This window comes from Chlorocebus sabaeus, chromosome 24 (genome assembly GCF_047675955.1).
Source record: "Chlorocebus sabaeus isolate Y175 chromosome 24, mChlSab1.0.hap1, whole genome shotgun sequence".
In the NCBI taxonomy this organism is placed as follows: Eukaryota; Metazoa; Chordata; class Mammalia; order Primates; family Cercopithecidae; genus Chlorocebus; species Chlorocebus sabaeus.
In genome coordinates, this window is record NC_132927.1 from 26292301 (window position 1) to 26319793 (window position 27493).

The window sequence follows — 27493 nt, forward strand, 5'->3', positions numbered from 1 at the left end:
TTTTGGTAGAGATGGGGTTTTGCCATGTTGCCCAGGCTCGTCCCTGGGTTGTCCCAGCCCAGGAGCTGGTCTCAAACTCCTGAGCTCAAGCAATCCACCTGCCTCGGACTCCCAAAAGTGCTGGGATTATAGGCATGAGCCACAACGCCCGGCCTGATAAATACTTTTAAATTCACTAGAGTAAGTATATTTAGCATTTCCAAAAACAAAATTCAGTAAAACAGCAAGTACTTTGGGTTTTTTTTTTTGAAATTTAGATTATCCCAAAAGAGACATGATCTTCTAAGGATTTAGAAGCAAAACTTGGGCCGGGCGCGGTGGCGCAAGCCTGTAATCCCAGCACTTTGGGAGGCCGAGACGGGCGGATCACGAGGTCAGGAGATCGAGACCATCCTGGCTAACTAACACGGTGAAACCCCGTCTCTACTAAAAAATACAAAAAACTAGCCGGGCGAGGTGGCGGCGCCTGTAGTCCCAGCTACTCAGGAGGCTGAGGCAGGAGAATGGCGTAAACCCGGGGGGCGGAGCTTGCAGTGAGCTGAGATCGCGCCACTGCACTCCAGCCTGGGCGACAGAGCAAGACTCCGTCTCCAAAAAAAAAAAAAAAAAAAAAAAGCAAAACTTGGTAACAAAAAACATCACAAACTAATTTCTTAAAATCTATAAACTACCTAATTGTTCCATTTCTTCTGATATGAGTTCGCTTGTGCAACTTGCCAGTGTCTCCATGTCTTCATCCTGTACTCTGACTTTTCGTTCACCCCGATGTCTCCAAACACAAGACTCATCTACCTAAAGAAATAGTTATTTGTCAGTGACGGAGCTTTAAACAAGACTAATGAAAATCAGGAAAAAAATAAATAAATAACCAAGAAGCTGAAGAGTACCTTAAAAAGGAAGCTAAACCCCATCATTAGATATGAGGGAGGAAGAAAATTCTTTTTTCCTATAAAAGATAACGTACATTAATGCTTTAAAAATCAGGTTTCTCCACTTTTTGCTTACAAAACAAAAAAAATATTAGTGTCAGATGACACAAATGGTCATATCCATTTTGTCTTTTACTATGTCATGAATAACATTTCCCATTTATAGAACTGGCCAGTATGTACAGGAACAGTTATTAAGAAGAAAAAAAAATACACGCTTGCTCTGATATTCTGGGTCAGTCAGACCCTGAATATTCTATTTTCAGAAATAAGTTCAGGCTATACTTTCTTATCCTTATAACTAAACTACACGAAAGTGCACTGCCCTCAAAAAAAATATACATGAAGATATGACAAACACTAAACTTGTCCCACCAAGGCAAAAATTTCTTTACTTCATAGCAGACTTTATATAAGAAATCTGAGTAATTAGTTTCTGTTCTATGAGTATCTGTAAACTGTCCTCAAATCTGTCTCCATAATCTATTGACAAGTCTAGGGATATTTTTCCTGTCAAGCCATTACCTCTTATCATGAAGCTTCCTGTTGTCAAATATTCTCCAGTTGGTGCTGTTTTAGATACCTGAAGAACACAATAATACATTGTATTCTTATTTTAAAAAATACTCCGGTTTTCTTTTTCCACTTGAGGAGAAAGTAAATTCAGAGTCAAGTAAGCCACACTGTCTGCTGAAAAGTTTGTAATTTCATATAAATTCTCAATACTGAAGGGAAAGATACCCCTTTCATGACAGATAAGCCTCTGGAAGTAACAAAGAAAAACAAAGAATCCACTACATCAATCATTTTCTTTCTTTTTTCTTTTGAGACAAAGTCTTACTCTGTTGCCCAAGCTGAAGTGCAGTGGCACAATCTCGGCTCACTGCAACCTCTACCTCCTGGGTTTAAGCGATTCTCCTGCCTTAGCCTCCTGAATAGCTGGGACTACAGGCACCCGCCACCATGCCCGGCTGATTTGTGTATTTTTAGTAGAGACGGGCTTTCACTATGTTGGCCAGGCTAGTCTTGAACTCCTAACCTCGTGATCCACCTGCCTCAGCCTCCCAAAGTGCTGGGATTACAGGTGTGAGCCACCATGCCCGGCAATAATTTTCAAATGCCATGGACGACAGCAGAACTGGTCCACTCATCTCTTCCAGCGTGAGATGTAATAAGAAAACTAACGATAGGTCAATGAGCTTATCATAAAGCTATGTTTATTAAAATAAAGCTCTATTTATTAAACAAAATACTTGTCTAAGATACTTTTTTTGATAATAAAGGTTTTTTTTCTCTTTTTTTTGAGACGGAGTCTTGCACTGTCACCCAGGCTGGAGTGCAGTGGCCCAATCTTGGCTCACTGCAATCTCAGCCTCCCAGGTTCCAGCAATTCTCCTGCCTCAGCCTCCCAAGTAGCTGGGACTACAGGTGCGCACCACCACACCCGGCTAATTTTTGTATTTTTTTTAGTAGAGGTGGGGTTTCACCATACTGGCCAGGCTGGCCTCGAACTCCTGACTTTATGATCTGCCCACCTTGGCTTCTCAAAGTGCTGGGATTACAGGCATGAGGCAAAAGTAACTTTCCACTATATGAAATAAAGATTATAGGAAATTTTAAAAATATATATCCTATTTCGGCAAACAGAAAGTGAGTAAACTTATCCCATAATTTAAAAAAATTTTGGGGCCAGGTGTGGTAGCTCACGCCTGTAATCCCAGCACCCTGGGAAGCCAAGGCGGGTGGATCATGAGGTCAGGAGTTCAAGACCAGCCTGGCTAAGACAGTGAAACCCTGTCCCTATTAAAAACACAAAAATTAGCCAGGCGTGGTGGCAGGTACCTATAATCCCAGTTACTCAGGAGGCTGAGGCAGAGAACTGCTTGAACCCAGGAGGCGGAGGCTGCAGTGAGCCGAGATCGTGCCACTGCATTCTAGCCTGGGTGACAGAGCAACACTCCATCTCAAAATAAATAAATAAAAAATTATAAATCTTTGAAACCCCCAAATCTTCAGAGTATCTTTATTAGTCATAGTTATTAAAATAGCAAGGGGCCAAGTGTGCTAGCTCACACCTGTAATCCCAGCACTTTGGGAGGCGGAAGGAGTTCACTTGAAGCCAGGAGTCTGAGACCTCGCCTGGCCAACATGGCCAAACCCCATCTCTACAAAAATAGAAAAAGTAGCCAGGTGTGGTGGCACACTCCTGTAGTCCCAGCTACTCAGGAGGCAGAGGCAGGAGAATCGCTTGAACTCAGGAGGCGGAGGCTGCAGTGAGCTGAAATTGCACCACTGCACTCGAGCCTGGGCAACAGAGCAAGACTCCATCACAAAACAAACAAACACACACACAAAACCAGCAAGGGATTAAAAACACACTAAATTTCATTCTAAAAAAATTCTTAATAAAAGAATTAAAACCACTTTTATAACAGTACTGAGGTAGCAATTTATAATCACCCTATAATGACAATATCACAGCACAGCATATAATAAATATAAAAAGATACAAAAATGAAACTAAATCTAAGGGAGTATAATGAAACTGAACTCTTTTTATCCTACTGTACAGCTTTAGGAACTTATAAAAGTACATCATCATCAATTATAATTCTCAAAAGTATGATAAGAAATCAATAGCAATGTGAGGTCAAATACGGAATGAAGTATCACCAAACTAAACAGCACTGGCCAGGCACCATGGCTCACACCTGTAATGCCAGCACTTTGGGAGGCTAAGGCAAGAGGATCACTTGAGGTCAGGAATTCGAGGCCAGCCTGGCCAACATGATGAAACCCCATCTCTACAAAGAAAAAAAAAAATGCAAAAAAAAAAAAACCCAACATCATCATTAACCACAAAGAAGGGCAATTACTAAAAACAAATGAGGATATGCCTACTTTTCTGGAAGGGCTCAAGAGAATTCAGAATATTCCAACAAAGATGAACAGGAGAAAGGCCTTTTAGGTCAGTATGCCAATAATAATCAATAATAACTGGAATACTCTTTATCCTGTATAACTGTATGGATCACTCTCTCTTCATTTACCTCTCTGCTCAAATCCTACCTTCCTAGAAAGGTTTCCCCAATACTTCATCCAAAATGGTATCCCCTATCACTCTCTATCCCCTTTCATGCTTTAAAAAATACATATTTTATGGCACTTATTACCTGACATTATGTACATATTTTCCTCTACCAAAAAAATGTTAGCTCTATTAGAGCCTTGTCTATTAGAGCCTTATTTACTTCTATACTCTCAAAATTTGACACACAGTAGCTCTTAGTAAGTTAAGAAAAAGGACAAGAGCCCTTATTACCTGATGATGGTACACCCACCAAGCACTAGTGATAACTCGTGCATCCCAAGCAGCACTGTAGCAAAGTGCCATTGTGCCAGCTTCAGTCAAGGTCCGTGGGGGGATGGGTTCTCCTGGAATAACAATGCATAATGTTTCAATACCAAAGTATGGACTTTCTCCAGAGAAATATGAAAATTACATGCTGCATGACAGGGTCAATCATATATCTTTTTTTTTTTTTTTTTTTTTGAGACAGTCTTGCTCTCTCACTCAGGCTGGAGTGCAGTGGCACAATCTCAGCTCACTGCAACCTCTACCTCCTGGGTTCAAGCAATTCTCTGCCTCAGCCTACTGAGTAGCTGTGATTACAGGCGCCCGCCACCATTCCCCGCTAAATGTTTGTATCTTTAGTAGAGACGGAGTTTCACTATCTTGGCCAGGCTGGTCTTGAACTCCTGACCTCATGATCCACCCACCTCAGCCTTCCAGAATGCTGGGATTACAGGCATAAGCCACCGCATCCGGCCAGTCAATCATATATCTTAAATACTAATACATTTTTACTTCACCATTATAAAAAGTTACTAAAAATGTATTTTTAATATTGCTATTTACGGAGCAAGCTTTTAAATGACCTATATGTCATGTAAATAAAACATGTCAGAGAAGAAATATCCTCTCACATCAATAATTCTAACTTCACTCCAGAAAAGATAATTTAGAGAAATCCATTTAAAGTTTGAAGACTTCCAAAATTAAAATAGATTGGCGGAATCATGAACATGAAGAGCATACATGAATAGTATGTCCCTTATGGTTAGATTTCAAATATTTTTAAATTGGGGTATAATTCACCTGCCATAAAATTCACCCCTTTAAAGTGCACAATTCAATGGCTTTTTGTGTATTCATAATGCTGTGTGACCATGACCATCAACACTATTTAATTCCAGAACATTTTCATCATCCCAGAAAAGAAACCCTATATTCACTAGCAGCCACTCCCCATTTTCTTCTCTGTACCCAGTCCCTGGCAATTAGTAATCTATTTTCTGTCTCTATGGTTTTGCCTAATTTGGACGTTTTATACAAATGTAATCATACGTAGCATTTTAGGTTTGGCTTCTTTCACTTAGCTTAATGTTTTTCAAGGTCATTCCATGTTAAAAGCACATAAAAGTACTTCTGTTCTTTGTAAGTCTGAATAATATTCCATTATATAGATATACCACATTTTGTTTATTCATTAATTGAATGACATATGAGTTGTTTCCATTTCCTGGCTATTATAAATAATGCTGCTATCAGTATCTGCAAACAAGTTTTGTATGGACACATACCTTTGCTTATCTTGGGTATATACCTAAGAGAGGAATTGCAGGGTCAATTATGTTTTACATTTTTTGCAACTGCCAAACCATTTCCCATAGCAGCTGTATCATTGTCCATTCCCACCAGCAGTATTCTATTTTCTCCACCATCATCACCAACACGTGTTACTGTTTTCTCCAGCATCATCACCAACACGTGTTAGTGGGTATAAAGTGGTATCTTGTGTTTTTTTAAGACGGAGTCGTGCTCTTTTCGCCCTGGCTGGAGTGCACTGGCGTGATCTCAGCTCACTGCAACCCCCGCCACCTGGGTTCAAGCGATTCTCCTGCCTCAGCCTCCTGAGTAGCTGGGATTACAGGCGTGTGCCACTACACCCGGCTAATATATATATATATATATATATATATTTTTTTTTTTTTACTAGAGATGGGGTTTCACTGTACTGGCCAGGCTGGTCTCAAACTCCTGACCTCAAGTGATCCACCTGCCTCTGCCTCCCAAAGTGCTGGGATTACATGTATGAGCCACAGTGCCTGACTGGTATCTTGTGATTTTGATTTAAATTTTCCTAATGACTGATGATACTGAGAATTGTTCCATGTGATTGTTGGCCATTCACATATCTTTGCAGAAATATCCATACAAATCTCTTGCTCATTTTTCAGCTGGGTTACTTCCCTTTCTATTGTTGAAGCTTAAGAATTATTTGAATACTAGTCTGATCAGATAAATGATTTGCAAATATGTTCTCTCATTCTGTGGGTTGTCGTTTAACTTTCTTGATAATGTTCTTTGGATTAAGGTTTTATTTATTTATTGTATTTTTTGAGACAGAATTTCGCTCATTGCCCAGGCTGGAATGCAATGATGCCATCTCAGCTCACTGCAATCTCCGCCTCCTGGGTTCAAGCGATTCTCCTGCCTCAGCCTCCCAAGTAGCTTGGATTACAGATGCCTGCCACCATGCCAGGCTAATTTTTCTTATTTTTTAGTTGAGACAGGGTTTCACCATGTTGGCCAGGCTGGTCTTGAACTCTTGACCTCAGGTGATCCACCTGCCTCGGCCTTCCAAAGTGCTGGGATTACAGGCGTGAGCCACCGTGTCCAGGCTGAATTAAGGTTTTTAATTTCATGTCTAACTTATCTGTTTTTTGTTTGATTACCTATGATTCTGGTATCATATCTAAGAAATTACTGCATGATACAAGATCATGAAAATTTATGCCTTGTTTTCTTCTAGCAGCTTTATACTTCTGGCTTTTAAGTTTAGGTCTTGGATGCATTTTAAGGTAATTTTTAAAAATGGTGTGATGAACAGGTCTATCCTCAATCTTTTGCATGTCGGTATCTAGTAGTCCACACTACCGTTAAAAAGTTAAGCCACAGACTAGCAGAAAATATTTGCAAAAGACATAGCAGATGAAAGACTGTTATCTAAAATATACAAAAAAACTCTTAGAACTCAACAGTAAAAACACAAACAGCCCAATTAAAAAATAGGCCACTTTTAACAGACACTACATCAAAGATATACATATGAATATCTAATAAGTCATCAAGGAAATGCAAATTACAACAACACTGAAATACACTATGCATCAATGATAACGGCCAAAATCCAAAAGACTGACAACACTAAATTCTGGTGGCAGTGGAACAACAGGAACTCCCATTGCTGGTGGTGATGTAAAAGGATACAGCCACTTTAGAAGACAGTCTGGTAGCTTCTTACAAAACTAAAAATATGGCTGGGTGCGGTGGCTCATGCGTGTAATCCCAGTATTTTGGGAGGCTGAGACAGGTGGATCACAAGGTAAGGAGATCGAGAGCATCCTGGCTAACACAGTGAAACCCCGTCTCTACCAAAAACACAAAAAATTAGCCAGCCTGGTGGCGGGTGCCTGTAGTCCCCAGTTACTCGGAAGGCTGAAGTAGGAGAATGGCATGAACCCGGGAGGCAGAGCTTGCAGTGAGCTGAGATCACACCACTGCACTCCAGCCTGGGCGACAGAGTGAGACTCCGTCTCAAAAAAAAACTAAAAATACTCTTACCATGTGATTGAACAATCTTGATGTTCGGTATTTATCAAAATGAACTGAAAAATTATATCCATACAAAAACCTACGCAGATGTTTATAGTAGCTTTATTCATATTGCCAAAACTTGGAAGCAACCAAATTCAGTAGATTAATGGACAAACTGTGGTTCATCCAAACAACAGAATATTACTCAGGGATAAAAAGAAATGAGCTATCAAGCCATGAAGAGACATAGAGGAAAGGTAAAAACATACTACTAAGTGAAGAAGCCAGCCTTTAAAGATCAGTAGTTGTCAGGGGTTGGGGGAAGGGAGGGATGAACAGGCAAGGCACAGAGGATTTTTTTAGCACAGCAAACTAAATCTGTATGATACTATAATGGCAGATACATGTTTTATACATTTGTCCAAACTTGAAGACTACACATCATCAAGAGTGAACCCTGGCTGGGCTTGGTGACTCATGCCTGTAATCCCAGCACTTTGGGAGGCCGAGGTGGGCAGATCACTTGAGGTCAGGAGTTCGAGACCAGTCTGGCCAACACAGTAAAACCCTGTTTCTTTTAAAAATACAAAAACTAGCCAGGTGTGGTGGCACGTGCCTGTAATTGCAGCTACTTTGGAGGCTGAGGCAGGAGAATCGCTTGAACCGGGGAGGCAAGGCTGCAGTGAGCCAAGATTACACCACTGCACTCCAGCTGGGCAACAGAGCAAGACTCCATCTCAAAAAAAAAAAAAGAAAAAAGAGTGAATCCTAATACAAACTATGGACTCTGGGTCATAATGATGTGTCAATGTAGATTCATTAGTTGTAACAAATGTACCGTTCTGGTGGGGGATATTGATAATAGGGGAGGTTATGCATGTATGCAGCAGGGGGTATGTGGGAAATCTCTATACATTCTGCTCAATTTTGTTGTGAACCTAAAACTGGTCGAAAAAATTGTCTATTTAAAAAAAGAGGCCAGAGGCTGGACGCAGTTGTTCACACCTGTAATCCCAGCACTTTGGGAGGCCAAGGCAGGCGGATCAGAAGGTCAAGAGATCAAGACCATCCTAGCTAACACGGTGAAACCCTGTCTCTACTAAAAATACAAAAAATTAGCCGGGCGTGGTGGCAGGCACCTGTAGTCCCAGCTACTCAGGAGGCTGAGGCAGAAGAATGGTGTGAACCTGGGAGGCAGAGCTTGCAGTTAGCAGAGATCGCACCACTGCACTCCAGCCTGGGAGACACTGCAAGACTCCGTCTCAAAAAACCAAAAACAAAACAAAAAAAAAGAAACAAAGAAAGAAAAAAGAAACAGGAAATTCTATCCCCATTGGTCTTGGCACCACTGCTGAAAATTAACTGATCATAAACTACAGGTTTATTTCTGGAATCTCAATTCTATACCTTGATCTATTTGTCCACCTTCATGCCAGTACCACAGTGTCCTGATTACTGTTACTCTGTAGAAAGCTTTAAAATCAGGAAATATGAGTCCTTCAAAATTTGCTCTTCATTTTCAATACTGTTTTGGCTAATCTGAGTTCCCTTGCATTACCATATGAATTTCAGAATCAGCTTCTCTATCTCTTAAAAAAAAAAAAAAAAAAAATTCCTGGGCCAGGGGCAGTGGCTCATGCCTGTAATCCCAGTACTTCAGGAGGTCAAAGTGGGTGGATTGCTTGAGCTCAGGAGCTCGAGAGCAGTCTGGGCAACATGGCAAAACTTCATCTCTACAAAAAACACAAAAATTAGTTGGGCACAGTGGCATGTGTCTATGGTCCCAACTACTCAGGAGGCTGAGATGGGAGGATCGCTTGAACCTGGAAGGTCAAGGTTGCAGGGCGCCAATCACACCACTTTATTATAGCCTGGGTGACAGGAGACCCTGTCTCAAAACAAACAAACAAAAAAAGCAGCTGCAATTTTGAGGGATTACATTGAATCCATAGATTACTGGGGAGTACTGCTATCACAACAATATTAAGACTTTCAATACAAGCACATGGGATGTCCAATTTAGCTCTTTAATTCCTTAATTTTATAGTTTATTATCTGTAAGTGTTGTTAAGTCTTTTGGTAAATTGATTCCTAAGTATTTTATTCTTTTTAATGCTATTATAAATTGACTTGTTTTATTAATTTCCTTTTCAGATTGTTAATTGGTAGCGTATAGAAATACAACTGATTTTTGTTTATTGATCTCATATCCTGGACATTGCTAAACTTGTTTATTAGCTATGATAATTTCTGGTGGATTCTTTAGGTTTTTTAAATGTGTGAGATCATATCAACTGTAAACATAGTTTTACTTTTGCCTAATTTGGATTTTTAAATTTCTTTTTATTGCCTAATGACCTATATAGAACCATCAGTATAATGTTAAATAGAAATGGCAAGAAACAAACATATCTGTCTTATTACTGATGGGAGGAGGAGTACCCAATCTTTCAGCAGTAAGTATGATTGTTAGCTGCGGGTTTTTCATAAGTGCTTGTTTACCAAGTTGAGGAATATCCCTTCTATTCCTAGTTTGCTAAGTGTTTTTATCACATACAAATGTTGAATTTTGTCAAATGGTTTTTCTTCATAAGTTGAGATAATCTATGTGTTTTTTGTCCTTTATTAGTAGACTGTATTACATTCATTTCCATATACTGAACCAACCTTTCATTCCTGAGATAAATCACACTTTGTCATGGTATATAGTCACTTTAATATGCTGCCAGATTCAGTTTGCTAATATTCTGTCAAATATTTTTGTCTATATTTATAACTGGTATTGGTCTATAGTTTTCTTGTGTTATCTTTGGTTTTTGTAATACTGGCCTTGTAGAATGAGTTAGGAAGTGTTCCCATTGATCTCATATTTTGGAAGAGTTTGTGAAGAACTGGCATTCAACCTTCCTTATAATTCACCAGTGAAGCCATCTAGCCTAGGGGTTTTCTTTGATGAGTATTTTTTAAATATTTTTATTATTAATCCAATCTCTGCACTTACAAGTTTATTTCAATTCTCTATTTCTTCTTGAGTCAGTTTTAGTATTTATATCTTTGTAGGAATTTGTCCATTTCATCTAGGTTACATAATCTGCTGGCATATAATTGTTCATAGTATTGCCTTATAATCCTTTCAATATCTGTAAAGTCAGTAGTAATGTACCCTATTTCATTCCTGATTTTAGGGATTTGAGTCCTCTATTTTCTTGGTCAGTCTAGCCAAGGGTTTATCAATTTTATCTTTTCAAAGAACCAACTTGGGTTTTGTTCATTTTCTCTATTTTTTTCCTATTCTCTGTTTTATTCATTTCTACTCTAATATTTACTATTTTCTTCCTTCTCCCTGCTTTGGGTTGTTTTTGTAGTTCTTAAAGTGCAAAGTTAGGTTACTGATTTGAGATAGAAATTTCCTCTTTTTAAATATAGGCATTTACAGCTATAAATTACCCCCTAAGGGCTGCTCTTCTTGCATCTCATAAGTTTTGACATACTGTATTTTCATTTCATTCATCTCAAAGTGTTTTGTGGCATCTTTTGTGATTTCCTCTTTGTTCCATTGCTTATTTGTAACTGTGGTATTTAATTTCCACATACTTATGAATTTAAAACATTTTATTCTACTACTGGTTTCTAATTTCACCCCACTATAATCAGAAAACTTACTTTGTCTAATTTCAAGAGTTTTAAATGTATTGAGGCTTGTTTTTGTTTCTTTTTTTGAGATGGGAGTCTCACCCTGTTGCCCAGGCTGGAGTGCAATGGCGCCGTCTCAGCTCACTGCAACCTCTGCCTCCTGGGTTCAAGCGATTCTCCTGCCTCAGCCTCCCAAGTAGCTGGGACTACGGGCGTGTGCCACCACACCTAGCTTATTTTTTGTATTTTTAGTAGAAATAGTGTTTCACCATGTTAGCCAGGTTGGTCTCAACCTCCTGACCTCATAATCTGCCTGCCTCAGCCTCCCAAAGTGCTGGGATTACAGGCGTGAGCCACCACATCCAGCCAAGGCCTGTTTTAGAGACTATCCTATGGTTTACCCCAGAGAAGATTTCATGTGCACCTAAGAATACAGGGTGAGCACCCCAAATCTGAAAATCCAAAATGCTCCAAAATCTAAAACTTTCTGAGTGCAGCATGACGACTAAAGAAAATGCCCACTGGCATTTGCTAGAAATGTTTTGGAGCATTTTGAATCTCTGATTTTTGGATTTGGGATGCTAAACTGGTAAGTATAATGCAAATACTTCAAAATATAAAAACACTTCTGGTCCCAAGCATTTCAGATAGGATACTCAGCCTGTATTGTGCTGTTGTTAGGTAGAGTATTCTAGAGGTGTCTGTTAGATTTAGTTTATAGTGTTGTTCAAGTCTTCCATTTCCTTGCTGATTCTGCGTCCAGTTATTCTATGACTGAAAGTTGGGTATTAAAGTCCTCAATTATTATTGCAGAACTATCTCTTTCTCCCTTCAATTCTGTCAGGCCTGCTTCATGTATTCTAGGGCTCTGTTATTAGCAGCACATATAACTCTTATATCTTCTTGATAGACTGATCCTTTTATCACTACATCTTTTTTTATTACGCGCGTGTGTGTGTGTGTGTGTGTCTGTGTTTTAGAGATGAAGTCTCATTCTCTCACCCAAGCTGATCCTCCCACCTCAACTTTCTGTAGCTGGGCCCACAGGTGCATGCCACTGCACCTAGATTTTAAAAAATTATTCTAGAGGTGGGGTTTCACTGTCTTGCCCAGTCTGGTCTCAAACTCCTGGCCTCAAATAATCCTCACACTTCAGCCTCCCAAAGTGCTGGGATTACAGCCATGAGCCACCACATCTGGCCCTCTATTAAATTTTTGTCTTACACTAAAAATATTTTAAAGAAAGGAATAAAAATTCTGAATAGAAAGAAATATGTTACCTGTTGGATTCTTAATTACACAGCTAGTAGCTCCATGAAGATCAGCGTGTACATAAATGTCTCCTTAAATACAGACAAAAAAAAAAATGACACTTTAAGTTCTTTTTTTTTTTTTTTTTTTTTTTTTTTTTTTTTTTGAGACGGAGTCTTGCTCTGTCTCCCAGGCTGGAGTGCAGTGGCCGGATCTCAGCTCACTGCAAGCTCCGCCTCCTGGGTTTACGCCATTCTCCTGCCTCAGCCTCCCGAGTAGCTGGGACTACAGGCGCCCGCCACCTCGCCCGGCTAATTTTTTGTATTTTTAGTAGAGACGGGGTTTCACCGTGTTCGCCAGGATGGTCTCGATCTCCTGACCTCGTGATCCGCCCGTCTCGGCCTCCCAAAGTGCTGGGATTACAGGCTTGAGCCACCGCGCCCGGCCTTAAGTTCTAATTCTCTTTTTCTTTTTCTTTTTTTTTCAGATGGAGTCTCACTCTGTCGCCCAGGCTGGAGTGCAGTGGTGCGATTTCGGCTCACTGCAACTTCCGCCCCTAAGGTTCAGGCAATTCTCCCACCTCAGCCTCCCGAGTAGCTGGGATTACAGGCACGCACTACCATGCCCAGCTAATTTTTTTGGTATTTTTAGTGGAGACGGGGTTTCACCATGTTGGCCAGGCTGTTCTTGAACTCCTGACCTCAGGTGATCCACCTGCCTCAGCCTCCCAAAGTGGCTGAGATTACAGGCGTGAGCCACCACACCCGGCCAAGTCCTAACTCTAAGCGTGAAAAATGATTGCAAACTTTAACACCGCAACAGTGACTTTTTAAAAATTTGACCTACAATGACTCTGAAGACTGAAAGTTATTCAGTACTCTAATGTAATAGAGTATTGAAAGTCCAACACTGCAGATTAGCTCAGCAATACCATTTTAGGAATATTCACTTAAAAACTAAAAGCATCAAAACACATATTCAACAAACCATGAAGCATCATGCATCAAATCTTTCTACTAGTTAAATCTATCAAACAAAAGAGTATAACAAGAAAATGAATGCCTAATATTGAGATAACTGATCCAATCATTTAAGAGAAAATTCTTCCAAATTTTAATCTTACCTACCTGGTGTCAAGTATCTTTTCACAATTATTTCATTCTGTTGCTGATCTCGTCCACCTATAATTAGATAGTTCTCTGAGCTAATGAACCATAGAAATTTCTCAAACCTACCAAGATGAAAGAAAAAAAGTTAACTTTTCTTTATAGCTGCCTGAATTCATACCCTTTTTGCAAACGAAACACAACAGGAAGCTATCCTGCCTGTGTAGTTTAAGACAAGTTGATGGTTTAATTTTTTTAAGGCATCAAGCTGAATTTGACTAAAAACCTATAATACAAATTGCCCTAGGATATTCTTAAGACAGTCTTAGAAAAAAGAAATTAAATTCTATATTTTAAAAAGTTACCTTCTTACTCCATATAGCCTTCTTAAACTCAGTAACTTCTAACAATAAATTACATAAAGCAAAAGTATAAAATGTCATATGGTCCTTAAGTTTAGCTTTCTTTCAGTGAGGTACTGAATAGGCTTTAGACCACTGATAAGAAAGGAATGTTGTTTTCCCACTCTGTTCTCAATAAATGAACGTAATTAATCTTTATATATGATATTATTTACATTGTTTTAAACACAAAAGACCAAAAATTGTCTTTAGGAGGGTAAAATTATAACTTTTCTCAAAAGACAAAGTAACTTGGGTTTTCATGATTAATACCTGCAAGATAAAAAGTACAGAGTATATTATTTGTAGGACATTTAGAAAATGACATGCAAGACAGATGAAAATAAATACTTGCTACATGATATATGACTACAGAGATTATCTTCCGTATGTTTTAATCCACAATTTTTAAAACTTTTGGTTAAAAATGGTAGACTAAGCACAGATACTTAACTTACAACTCCCTAATACAATAGTGAAAGGACTTTATTACTATTTTCTAATCTGATTTTTTTATTGGGTAACACACACTCATGGTTGAATAAAATTTTTTACTTATATAAAAAAGGTCAGCGGGACACGGTGGCTCACACCTGTAATCCCATCACTTCAGGAGACTGAGGCGGACAGATCACAAGGTCAGGAGATCTAGACCACCCTGGTTAACACGGTGAAACCCCATCTCTACTGAAAATACGAAAAATCAGCCGGGCGTGGTGGCGGGGTCCTGTAGTCTCAGCTACACTAGAGGCAGAGGCAGGAGAATGGCGTGAACCTGTGAGGCAGAGCTTACAGTGAGCCGAGATCACGCCCCTGCACTCCAATCCAGGCGACAGAGTGAGACTCCGTCTCAATAAAAAATAAAATAAAGGTAGTGAGAGATCCTGCATCCCTTCAGTTCCTGTCACTACACCAAAGAGGGAGCCATTGTGATTGGTTTTCTGAGCATCCCTCTCGAGATTCTTTACACATAGAAAAGTTAAAATATTTATCCTAATCTTCTCTTTTCTGTTGCGGGAAGTCAGGGACCCCGAATGGAGGGACCAGCTGGAGCTGTGGCAGAGGAACATAAATTGTTAAGATTTCATGGACATTTACCAGTTCCCAAACAATACTTTCGTAATTTCTTACACATGTCTTACTTTAATATCTTTTTTTTTTTTTTGAGACGGAGTCTCGCTCTGTCACCCAGGCTGGAGTGCAGTGGCACAATCTCGGCTCACTGCAAGCTCCACCTCCCAGGTTCACGCCATTCTCCTGCCTCAGCCTCCCAAATAGCTGGGACTACAGGCACCTGCCACCATGCCCAGCTAATTTTTTGTATTTTTTTTAGTAGAGACATGTTAGCCAGGATGGTCTCGATCTCCTGACCTCGTGATCCACCTGCCTCGGCCTCCCAAAGTGCTGGGATTACAGGCATGAGCCACCGCACCCAGCCCTTACTTTAATCTCTTAATCCTGTTATCTTCGTAAGCTGAGGACGTACATCACCTCAGGACCACTGTGATAACTGTGTTAACTGTACAAACTGATTGTAAAATGTGTGTTTGAACAATACGAAATCAGTGCACCTTGAAAAAGAACAAAATAACAGCGATTTTCAGGGAACTAGGGAAGACAACCATAATGTCTGACTGCCTGCAGGGTCGGGCAAAATAGAGTCATATTTTCCTTCTTGCAGAGAGCCTATAAACGGACATGCAAGTAGGGAAGATATCGCTAAATTCCTTTCCTAGCAAGGAATATTAATAATTAATACCCTGGGGAAGGAATGCATTCCAGGGGGGAGGTCTATAAATGGCCACTCTGGGAGTGTCTGTCTTATGCAGTTGAGACAAAGACTGCAATATGTCCTGGTCTCCTGCAGTACCCTCAGGCTTATTAGGGTGGGGAAAAAACTGCCCTGGTAAATTTGTGGTCAGACCGGTTCTCTGCTCTTGAACCCTGTTTTCTGTCATTTGAGATGTTTATCAAGACAATACGTGCACTGCTGAACATAGACCCTTATCAGTAATTCTGCTTTTGTCCTTTGCCTTGTGATCTTTCTTGGACCCTTATCAGGAGTTTTTGATTTTGCCCTTGTCCTGTTTCCTCAGAAGCATGTGATCTTTGTTCTCCGTTTTGCCCTTTGAAGCATGTGATCTTTGTGACCTACTCCTTGTTCTTGCACCCCCTCCCCTTTTGAAATCCTTAATAAAACTTGCTGGCTTTAAGGCTCAGGTGGGCATCATGGTCCTACCGATATGTGATGTCACCCCCGGCAGCCCAGCTGTAAAATTCCTCTCTTTGTACTCTTTCTCTTTACTTCTCAGCCGGCCGGCACTTATGGAAAATAGAAAGAAACTATGTTGAAATATTGGGGGTGGGTTCCCCCAATACATTTTTAGACATAGCACAAACTGTTCTGCATATTGCTTTTTTCATCTAAAAGTACATTTTCTTCGTTGCTGAATGGACACACTACACTTACTTAGCCATTCCCCTATTGATAGTAATGAGGTCTGTAAAAAGACAAAGATATAGGGACAAAAATATTGGTAGAGAAAACTCAAAGATGTATTTTGTAATCATCCTAGTGAAGGAATGTACAGCCAACAAGTTAATAAAAAGTAGTCAATCAAAAGGTGGCAATAATGAAGACAAAAGAGGACACAGAATAAATGGGACAAGTAAAAAGCAAATAGTAAGATGGGTAGATTTAAACCCAAATATATCAGAGATTACATTCAATATAAATGCATTAAATGCCCAGGAAAACGGCAAAGACTGTCAGACTGGAAAACAATGACAATGATACATATGATGCTCCTTTAAAATACAAGGATGGAAAGGTTGAAATATAATGATGAAAAAAGATAAGCCAGGTGAAGTGGCTTATACCTGTAATCCCGGCACTTTGGGAGGCCAAGGCAGGTGGAGCACTTGAGGTCAGGAGTTTGAGACCAGCCTGGCCAACATGGTGAAGCCTCATCTCTACTAAAACTAGAAAAATTAGCCAGACATGGTGGCGGACGCCTGTAATCTCTGCTACTCAGAGGGCTGAGGCAGAATTGCTTGAACCCAGGAGGCAGAAGTTGCAGTGAGCCAAGATTGCACCACTGCACTTCAGCCTGGGTGACAGAGCAAGACTACGTCTCAAAAAAAAAAAAAACAAAAAAAAGAAAGAAAGAAAGAAAAAAGATATACCATGTAAATACTAACCAAATGAAACCTGAACTAGTTACACCTGACAAAGAAGGAAAAAATAATTACAAGTTAGAAGGACATTTCATTAAAGTTGATAGAAGGCTCAATTCATTAGAAAGATATAACAGTTACATAGTTGTATCATCGAATTACATTGTCTCATATATAAAAAGCAAAAACTGGCAAAAGTAAAAGGAGAAATGGACAAATTCGCAGAAGAATATTATAAACTTTCTGCCAATATATTTTAAACTTTAGACAAAGTCTTTAAAAAAAACATTGCTTACCAAAACTAGGAAATTTGAACAGTCCTTACATTTACTAAATAATTTGAATCTGCAATGAAAAGCTTCCCCAACGAAAACTCCAGGACTACTCAGCTTCACAGGTGAATTTCATCAGATATTTAAGAACAACTGAAAAAGGAACACTTTCCAACTTGTTTATGACACAATATGACCTTGATACCAATACCCAACAAGAACATTACAAGAAATGATAATTACAGGATGATCCTATTCAACAACAGAGATGTCAAACAAAACAGAGAGAGATAGGAGACAAATACAACCAAATTTTGTAAGCTGGAAAACAAATGGACAAGTGATCAGACTTAAGAAGCTGAATCCTAAGCTAAAGGTGGAAAAAAGCAACAACTAAATTTACAATGTAAAACTCATAAAAGGCTATAACAAATGGCAGCACAAACACTTAAGGAAGTAAGAGTTTAAGATGGGAATGAAAACAGGAGGACTGGCTGGGAGTCTGTTCAAGAAGCAGTTAGTTCCACATACGTTCTTTCCAGTTAATTCCTGTTCCATTTCCTAACAGAAGGCCAGAGGTTATTTTATTCAGAAAGGGTATAAAGATCATCTCTGGACAAGGGTAAATGTGGCACAGCTATATAACCAGGAGTAATATATGTAAAACACAGCAAATAAGTAAATGAATTACTGGATCCTGAGACTCTCAGTCTATTATTTTCACTGGGCTCCCCAAATGCTGCAGCAGCCAGGTCTTCACCTTACAAGCAGGAGAGAAAAAGAATCTTTTTCGGGAAATGAGACTAGCTAAAGAGGAAAAGGGCTAAAGACAATGAAGATTCTACACAAAATGGCCAACACAGATCATTTCACAAGCCCAATCACCCAGGGAACTTCCAGTCAGCATTTTAATACCCTACCATAAAATGTAAAACGTTGAACAGACAATCAAGGAGCACCAGACATTAATGAAAGTCTCTAATGTGAAAGCTGGAGATAAAAAGCAACATTTTTAAAAAAGTGCCTGTACTCCTAGCTACTCAGCAGCCTGTGCGACAGAGCAAGGCTCTGTCTCCAAAAAAATGAAAAAAAAAAAGAGGGTGCGGTAGGGCTGACATGGGTAGGTCAAAAACAAGTTACGGTAACCTAACATGAGTAACTATAGACATCTAATATATGGCACAAGGAATACAGTTAATAACACTGTATTATATATTGGAAATTTGCTAAGAGTAGATTTTTTAAGTGTTCTTACCACACACACGAAAAATAGAGTAACTGTGAGATGATGGATATGTTAATGTGCTTGACTGTTTCATTTCATTACGCATATGTATATAATAAAAACATACTATAGACCTTAAATATATATATATATATCTGTTTCTTTTTTTGAGATGGAGTCTCGCTCTGTTGTCCAGGCTGGAGTGCAGTGGCACCGTCTTGGCTCACTGAAACGTCTGCCTCCCAGGCTCAAGTGATCCTCCCACCTTAGCCTCTCAAGTAGCTGGGACTACAGGTGTGCGCAACCACACCTAGCTAATTTTTGTACTTTCTGTAGAGACGGGGTTTTGCCATGTTGCCCAGGCTGGTCTCGAACTCCTCATCTCAGGTTATATGCCTGCCTATGGCCTCCCAAAGTGCTGGGATTACAGGAGTGAGCCACCGCACCCTGTCTTTACAGAAACATCTTGAAAAGCAGAGTTCTGAATGTTGATGTCCCTGAGACAGAGCAATTGCATGTACCCAAAATCTGTGTGTTTTCGTTTGTGAGCATCTGGTCCAGTGCCCTTCCTTCACTTGCTCCGAGGGTATAGGATGTTGTGATAACCGTTAGCTAATTACCTTTGGGAAATGATTTCAGAGCATTAGAGTGCTATTTCAGCCATCTATTTGCTTTTTTTTGAGACAAAGTCTCGCTCTATTGCCCAGACTGGAGTGCAGTGGCACGATCTTGGCTCACTGCAACCTCTGCCTCCCAGGTTCAAGCGATTCTTCTGCCTCAGCCTCCAGAGTAGTTTGGTCTACAGGCACAAGCCACCACACCTGGCTAATTTTTGTATTTTTAGTAGAAACAGGGTTTCACCTTATTGGCCAGGCTGGTCTCGAACTCCTGATCTCGTCATCCACCCGCCTTGGCCTCCCAAAATGCTGGGATTACAGGCATAAGCCACCATGGCTGGCTCCCATTTCCTTTTGTTTCACAGCAGGCAACTGTCTGTTTGTTGAAATGACACATTTGATCCTTTCTTTTTTTTGAGATGGAGTCTTGCTCTGTCGCCCAGGCTGGAGTGCAGTGGCCGGATCTCAGCTCACTGCAAGCTCCGCCTCCCGGGTTTACGCCATTCTCCTGCCTCAGCCTCCCGAGTAGCTAGGACTATAGGCGCCCGCCACCACGCCCGGCTAGTTTTTGTTTTTTTTTTTGTTTTTTTTTAGTAGAGACGGGGTTTCACCGTGTTAGCCAGGATGGTCTCAATCTCCTGACCTCGTGATCCACCCGTCTTGGCCTCCCAAAGTGCTGGGATTATAGGCTTGAGCCACCGCGCCCGGCCCATTTGATCCTTTTTAAGGCTCAAAGAAAAGTTAATGAATATCTTTTGAGTTTGGTGCCACGACAGAGTCATTCCTCAAAGCTGTCAGCATTTATGCGCTGTCCTCTGGTATGCATGACTGCATGACTTTGCTTAAGTTCCTTACCCTCTCTGTTTCAGATTCTGAAAGTATTGTATCAAGAGGTAATAATGGGCTGGGTGTGGTGGCTCATGCCTATAAGCCCAGCACTTTGGAAGGCCAAGTAGAGTGGATCACTTGAGGTCAGGAGTTTGAGACTAGCCTGGCCAATACGGTGAAATCCACCTCTACTGAAAATACAAAAGTTAGCCAGGCATGGGGGTGCACACCTGTAGTCCCAGCTACTTGGGAGGCTTAGGCAGGAGAATCCCTTGAGCCCAGGAGGTGAGGGCTGCAGTGAGCCGAGACTGCGCCACTGTACTCCAGTGTGGGCAACAGAGCTAGGACTCTGTCTCAAAGAAAAAAAAAGTAATAATGGCAGGGCCAGGCATGGGGACTTTTGTCTGTAATCCCAGCACTTTGGGAGGCTGAGGTGGGAGGATCGCTTGAGCCCAGGAGTTCGAGATCAGCCTGGGCAATACTGAAAGATCCCATCTCTACTAAAAAAAAAAAAAAAAAAAGAGGTAATGGTAGCTCCCTTCCTCTCATTAACACACTCCAGGGATGAAAAAGATGACAATGTCTGTGTGTGTGATAGATTGTGGAAAGACTACCGCCATGTTAAGTGAAGAAAGGGAGTACATCTGCTGAACAGATTAACTTCTAGTCTCCAATCAGTATGTGTGGTGGGGTAGGGGGACTGCATGACTTTAACTTTTTGTTTTTCAGAGGTCTAGCATTATTGGAGTCCCCTTAATTTTTTTTTTTTTTTGGAGACAGAGTCTTGCTCTGTCACCCAGGCTAGAGTGCCTGGATCTCAGCTTACTGAAACCTCTGCCTCCCAAGTTCAAGCGATTCTCATTCCTCGGCCTCCCTAGTAGCTTGGATTACAGGCATCCGCCACCACACTAAGCTAATTTTTTTTGTAATTTTTTTGGTAGAGATGGGTTTTCACCATGTTGGCCAGGTTGGTCTCGAACTCCTAACCTCCAGTGATCTACCTGTCTTGGTCTCCCAAAGTGCTAGGATTACATGCGTAAGCACCACCGCACCCAGCCTAAATATATATAATAAAATAAAATTTAAAAAGAAACAACTTAGAGAAAACAGAGACTTGCAAAAAAGAATACTAAAAAAATTTAATACATCAAAACTATTCTCAGAGAGCTAAAAGAAACTAAAGCAGAAACGTATTTTTTTTTAAAAAAAATACATTCCAAGAACCAAAAAAAGTCCTCTCTTTTTTTGCCAGGAACACTATGTTGAGGAGAGAGTTCTTAAAATTAAAAACATGATAGGAAGTAATAAAAAATTCAGTGGAAGGATTTGGTGAAAGATAAAGCTGAGGAAACTCCCAGGATGTAGAGCAAAATGATAGATTCGATAACAGAAAATACAACAAAATTGGAGGACTGGTCTAGGGGGTCCCATATCTTAAAAACAAGATTTCCAGAAGGAAAAGAAAAAAGAAAGCAGAGGTCAGGCAGTTTTTTAAGAACTAATTCCAGAAAATGTCTCAGAACTGAAAGTTTCTGAATTAAAATAGCCCACAAAGTATCCAACATAATAGATTAAAACATCACCACCAACCCCAATTGTAAAATTTCGAAAAATTTGGAGAAAAAATTGGGAGGGGAGAAAATCTACAAGCTTGTAGAAAGGCAAAAACAAGTTTCATGTAAAATATCAACTATCAGCCAGGTGTGGTGGCTCATGCCTGTAATCCCAGCACTTTGGGAGGCTGAGGCGGGCGGATCACTTGAGGCCAGGAGTTAGAGACAAGCCTGGGCAACATGGCAGAAACCTTTCTCTACTAAACATACAAAACTTAGTTGGGCATGGTGGCGGGCACCTGTAATCCCAGCTACTCAGGAGGTTGAGACAGGAGAATCACGTGAACCTGGGAGGCAGAGGTTGCAGTAAGCCAAGATCATGCCACTGCACTCCAGCCTGGGCAACAAAGTGAGACTCTGTCTCAAAAAAACAAAATAAAAAATAAAATAAAATATCAACTATCAAAATAATACCAGATTTCTCAAGTTACTATAATGAAGCAATACCTTTAAAAGTCTGAGGAGGCAGGGTGTGGTGGCTCACGCCTATAATCCCAACACTTTGGGAGGCCGAGCCGGGTGGATCACGAGGTCAGGAGTTCGAGACCAGGGTTGGCCAGTAAGGTGAAACCCCATCTCTACTAAAAATACAAAAATTAGCCGGGTGTGGTGGTGGGTGCCTGTAATCCCAGCTACTTGGGAGGCTGAGGCATGAGAATCACTTGAAACCAGAAGGCAGAGGTTGCAGGGAGCCAAGACTGTGCCACTGTACTCCAGCCTGGGCAATAAAAGTGAAACTCTATCTCAAAAAAAAAAAAAAAACAAAAATGTCTGAGGAAAATGTATTTTCATAGTAGAATTCTATATTTAATTTTTTTTTTTTTTAAGAGATGGGGTTTGGCATGTTGCACAGGCTAGTCTCGAACTCCAGAGGTCAAGAGATCCACCTACCTCAGCCTCCCAGAATGCTGACATTACAGGAATGGGCCACCATGCCCAGCCCAGTCAAACTATAAGAGTAAAATGTTTTATACATTGGAGACCTCAAAAACTTTGCTTTCTATACACTATTTCTTGTGAAGCTTCTGGAACACACACTCTTTCAACCAAGAAACAGATCCAGAAAAGAGTTTCCAAAACAGAGAAGGTAAAGATAACTTCTAAGATAACAATAAAAGGAAATTGTATGATGCTTAGAGAGAACCAATCTAAAATTAAGTAAGTCAAAAAGCTACAGGAGAGACTTCTGACCTCTGCAAGATAATATTGATTGAATTCCAATGTGTCTGAACACACTTGGAAGATAATATTTAGATAAATTAGTGATAAGAACAAAAATAAAAAGCAAATGAAATGACAGTAACTTCAGGGAAGATTTTTAAAACTGAGCAAGGAAGGAAAAAGAAAACAGAATTCTATGTGGGTCAGCTATAACATATAAATTATATGACTAATTTAAATATTTATAATGATGCCAATGCTATTAATCTTGACAAAACTATGCTGTAACTGTGTGTGTATGTAATGGAACACAAGTGGAAAGAGGGAAATCCTCATCTTTCCCAGCGGGAAGTTAGTAAGAGTGTAAAACAGAAAAATTAAGAAGCAGCAATATCAGCACACTACTAAGATAAATAAAGGCAAATATCAAAACAATCAACTAAAAGAGCTAAAAGTAGTTTCCTTCAGAGAGCAGGCAATAGGAGTAAAGGTGAGGAACTAGAGAGCTAGCTGAGTGCAGAAACGTATGCCTGTAATTCAGCACTGAGGCTGAGACAGGAGAATCTCTTGAGCTTAGAAGTGTGAGACCAGCCTGGGCAACAAACTGAGACCCTGACTCTACAGAAAATTTAAACATTAACTGGGCACGGTGCCATGTGCCTGTAGTCTCAGCTACTTGGGAGGCTGAGGTGGGAGAACTGCTTGAGCCCGGGAGGTCAAAGCTACAGTGAGCCATGTTCACGCCACTGTATTCCACCCTGGGTGATAGAGACCCTGTCTCAAACAAACCAACAAAAAATTGCAGAGCTACTGGTTTTGTAACAAGCTTTGTAGAACTGTTTGACTTTTCTAAACAATGTGCACGGATAATTTTAATAAAAACAAAAACTAAATTTGAAAGAGACAGAACACTTACCAATACACTTTTCTTGCTTTCTGAATAGAAGTAACAGTTTGAACTTCTTTTAATGTTTGCTTTGTTTTCTTTTCTGCTGATTTGAATGCCTATTTATAGAAAAGAGTTTTAAAAATAATTTGCTAAGAATTTATTTAAATAACACCAAAGAAAATAACGGGGCAAGAAATTTTTTAAATGTCACAAAATGGCACAATCTACACACACATACACACACACACAAATATGCATACTTAAAAGTAATAAATGAAAATATTTTTGCCTTAAGTATTAAAATAATCCAAACCAAAGAATTACTATATGAAAATATTTGCCCAAGACCTACATATTAATAAATACATTGTCATTTTCTAGATACTGAGTACCTATCATGTGCTAGGTTCTAGGCTAGATGCCGTTAGAGATACAAGAGTGAACAAGATGGACAAAGCCCCTACTCCCACCCCACTAGGTCTAGAAGAGACAACTATTAATCATATAATCCTTTAAATAAACATATAATGGTAAGTGCTTCTAAAGATGCTATATGAGTATAACAAGGAAACCCGATTTATACTGGATTAGGGTCAAAGAAGGTATCTCTGAGGAAATGACATTTAAGCTGAATCCTCAATGACTAATGGGGTTATCAGGCAGAGAATAGGAAAAAGGGTATTATAAGCAAAAAAAAAAAAAAAAAAAAAAGGACCAGCAAGCAGTAATCAAGGGAAAAATGTCAAGAAATGAGGTTGAAGCAGTAGAAAGAGGGCCAAGTCATGAAGGCCACTCATTTAACAGCTATTAAAGTGCCTATTCTGTACCAGGCAATATTCCAGGGATTGGGATGCAGCAAGGAACCACACAAAGATTCTACTTTCATGCAATCTATATTCTAGAGGGAATACAGAAAAAATAAACATATGTTGGGCTGGGGGGAGTGTTTTTCAAGAAAAAAATATGGCGAAATAAAGACAGAGATTCAGGGTGGTACTATCGTTAGCAATGAGTGGTCAAGGAAGGATTCTCTGATTAAATCTCATTTAAGTAGATATGTAAATGAAGAGAGGCGTCAAACTGAAAATTCCAGGTAGAGAGAACAGCAAGGGCAAAGACCCTGAGAGTGGAGCATGTGCCATTATTTTATGAACAGCTAAGATCCCAGTGTAGCCAGAAAGAGTGTATGAGAGGACGAATGCAGGTGATGAGGTCAGAGGGGAGCAGGTCTCCTGTCCTTGAAGGATAGGAGAAGGGCTCTGAATTGTATTAAGACAGGAAGCAACTGGAAGATTTTGTCCAGAGAGAAAGGACTTCACTTTTGATTTATTTATTTTAATATATTTTTTGGGACAGAGTCTCGCTCTGTCACCCAGACTAGAGTGCAATGGCATGATCTCAGCTCACTGTAACCTCCACCTCCTGGGTTCATTTGATTCTCCCAACTCAGCCACCTGAGTAGATGGGATTACAGGTACCTGCCATCATGTTGGGCTAATTTTTGTATTTTCAATACATATGGGGGTCTCACCATGTTGGCCAGGATGGTCTCAAACTCCTGGCTTCAAGTGATTCACCGGCCTCGGCCTTCCAAAGTGCTGGGATTACAGGCGTGAACCATCACATCCAGTTGAAAGGATCACAACGGGCCTACGTGTGGTGGCTCACGCCTGTAATCCCAGCATTTTGGGAGACCAAGGGTCAAGGCCCGAAGTGGGCAGATCACCTGAGGCCAGCAGTTTGAGACCAGCCTGACCAACATGGCGAAACCTCGTCTCTACTAAAATTACAAAAAGCAGCTGGGTGTGGTGGCGGGCACCTGTAATCCCAGCTACTCAGGAGGCTGAGGTGGGAGAATCGCTTGAACCTGGGAGGCAGAAGTTGCAGTGAGCTGAGATCAAGCCATTGCACTCCAGCCTGAGCAATAAGAGTGAAACTCCATCTCAAAAAAAAAAAGGGAGATCACAATGGTGGTTATGTGGAGAACAGATTGTAGTGGGAAAAGAGGAGAAGCAAAGAGACCCAATAAGACACTACTATCATAGTCCATGTGAACAAAGAGATGATAGGGGACTGACCAGTGGAAATAATGAGCAGTAGCTAGATTCTGGCTTTAAAGGAAGAACCAAAATGATTTACTGATGGATTGCATGATTTATGGGAAAAGAGTCCAGGATATCACAAACGTTTTTAACCTGAGTGAACAGAAAAATGAAGGTGCTATTATAATGAGCAGTAGCTAGATTCTGGCTTTAAAGGAAGAACCAAAATGATTTACTGATGGATTGCATGATTTATGGGAAAAGAGTCCAGGATATCACAAACGTTTTTAACCTGAGTGAACAGAAAAATGAAGGTGCTATTTACTGAGATGACAAATGGGGGAGGAGCAGGCGTGGGGGGAAAAAATACTGGAAATACATACATTTAAAGCAAAGTTAAGTTTGAAATATACTTCTGAATTAGAAAATCTCATTTAAACAGAAGAAATAATTATGTCCATTAAATTAAGCAGGCAAAAACAACTAACATTCACTCTAAGAAATACTCAGTACCTTCTCAGCAGCTTCAACTGTTTTTTGTGTCTTCTTGGCAGCATATCTCTTGTGATCATAATACCTAGAAAAGCACATTTCTCTTAAATTTTAAGTAAAATATTCTTTAGTTTTCTACTTAGTTCTAACTTTACAAATTCTCAAATTATACAGAACAAATCAGAACTGTATAATTAACAAAACTAAGTTTAAAAAAGTATTTTCACCCAAAAAAAAGTATGCATATACAGGTGAAATGTAAAAGTTTTTTTAACATCCTTTATTTACTGCAGATAATACTTGGCCTAAAATTTAAAGTTAAATGACTTACTTTTTGGCATTGGCATATGCTGACAAGCTGAGATCAACATCTACAAGTAAGGGCTTATTTTTCTGAGGCTTCTGCAGCTGTTTATTCTTTTGTTTTTTCTTTTTTCCTTTTGGTGGTTCAGTTTCATTTTTTTCAACATTGACGTCACCATCAACATCATCATCTTCCTCCTCTGATAACAAGTATGGATTTCTATTAAAAATATTCAATAGTATTTCACTAACGTCAATGACATCACTTTTTTTATTTTCAATTTTCTTCTTTGATAAAATTATAAATGGTTTACAGTACTGAAAGTTTCATTATTTAATCTAAATTAGTTTTTTCCCTTTCTCTGAGAACTTGAAAATATGAAGAAAAAATGTTTAATACAGTGAACAATTAACAAAATAAAGACAAGCATTAACTGCTTGACTAGGAGTCAAACTTACCTTAGCAGCATTGTAACATGATTTGTTTGTAGTTTTAATTCTTTGATTGCACTTGCAACAGGGTCTCCTTGAGCCTGGGCTTCTTTCACAATTAACCCAATTTCTGTCCAATCTATCTGGTTAGCTAAAGCACTTCGAACTACCTGAATGGCTCTGTCAACTATTTGTAGGTTCATTTCTATGAGCTCTCCTTTCAGTTTGTCTATTTCCTTAAGAAACAAACCACACACATTTACTACATTGTCAGTTAAAGTTAACATTTTTGAAAAAGCACTGAGAAAGCCAAACATAATACCTGAGCCTGCTGAAGAGCTTCCAATCTGTTTTCGTGATCCTTTCGAACATTATCTAATTTCTTCAATGCTTGTTTTTCCTTTTATTGGCAAAACAGATTTTTTAAAAATTAGATTTCTCCTACCTCATGACACTCCTCT

The 27493-nt window shown here is 39.7% G+C and overlaps 1 protein-coding gene across 2 annotated transcripts in view; it reads right to left on the minus strand.

The window, feature by feature from the left end:
- Positions 1-27493, minus strand: part of NEMF (nuclear export mediator factor) — a 70861-nt gene that overhangs the window by 18766 nt on the left and 24602 nt on the right. Inside the window, exons 12-22 of one of the 2 annotated variants that reach the window (XM_007986621.3) lie at positions 27355-27432; positions 27060-27268; positions 26629-26820; positions 26319-26382; positions 23791-23879; positions 13602-13705; positions 12504-12566; positions 4252-4364; positions 1455-1512; positions 888-946; positions 672-792 (exon numbers count right to left, since the gene is read on the minus strand). In XM_007986621.3, the coding sequence (XP_007984812.1) occupies positions 672-792; positions 888-946; positions 1455-1512; positions 4252-4364; positions 12504-12566; positions 13602-13705; positions 23791-23879; positions 26319-26382; positions 26629-26820; positions 27060-27268; positions 27355-27432 (1150 nt within the window). The remainder of the gene's footprint in view (positions 1-671; positions 793-887; positions 947-1454; positions 1513-4251; positions 4365-12503; positions 12567-13601; positions 13706-23790; positions 23880-26318; positions 26383-26628; positions 26821-27059; positions 27269-27354; positions 27433-27493) is intronic. The other variant, XM_007986623.3, reaches the window with a different exon arrangement.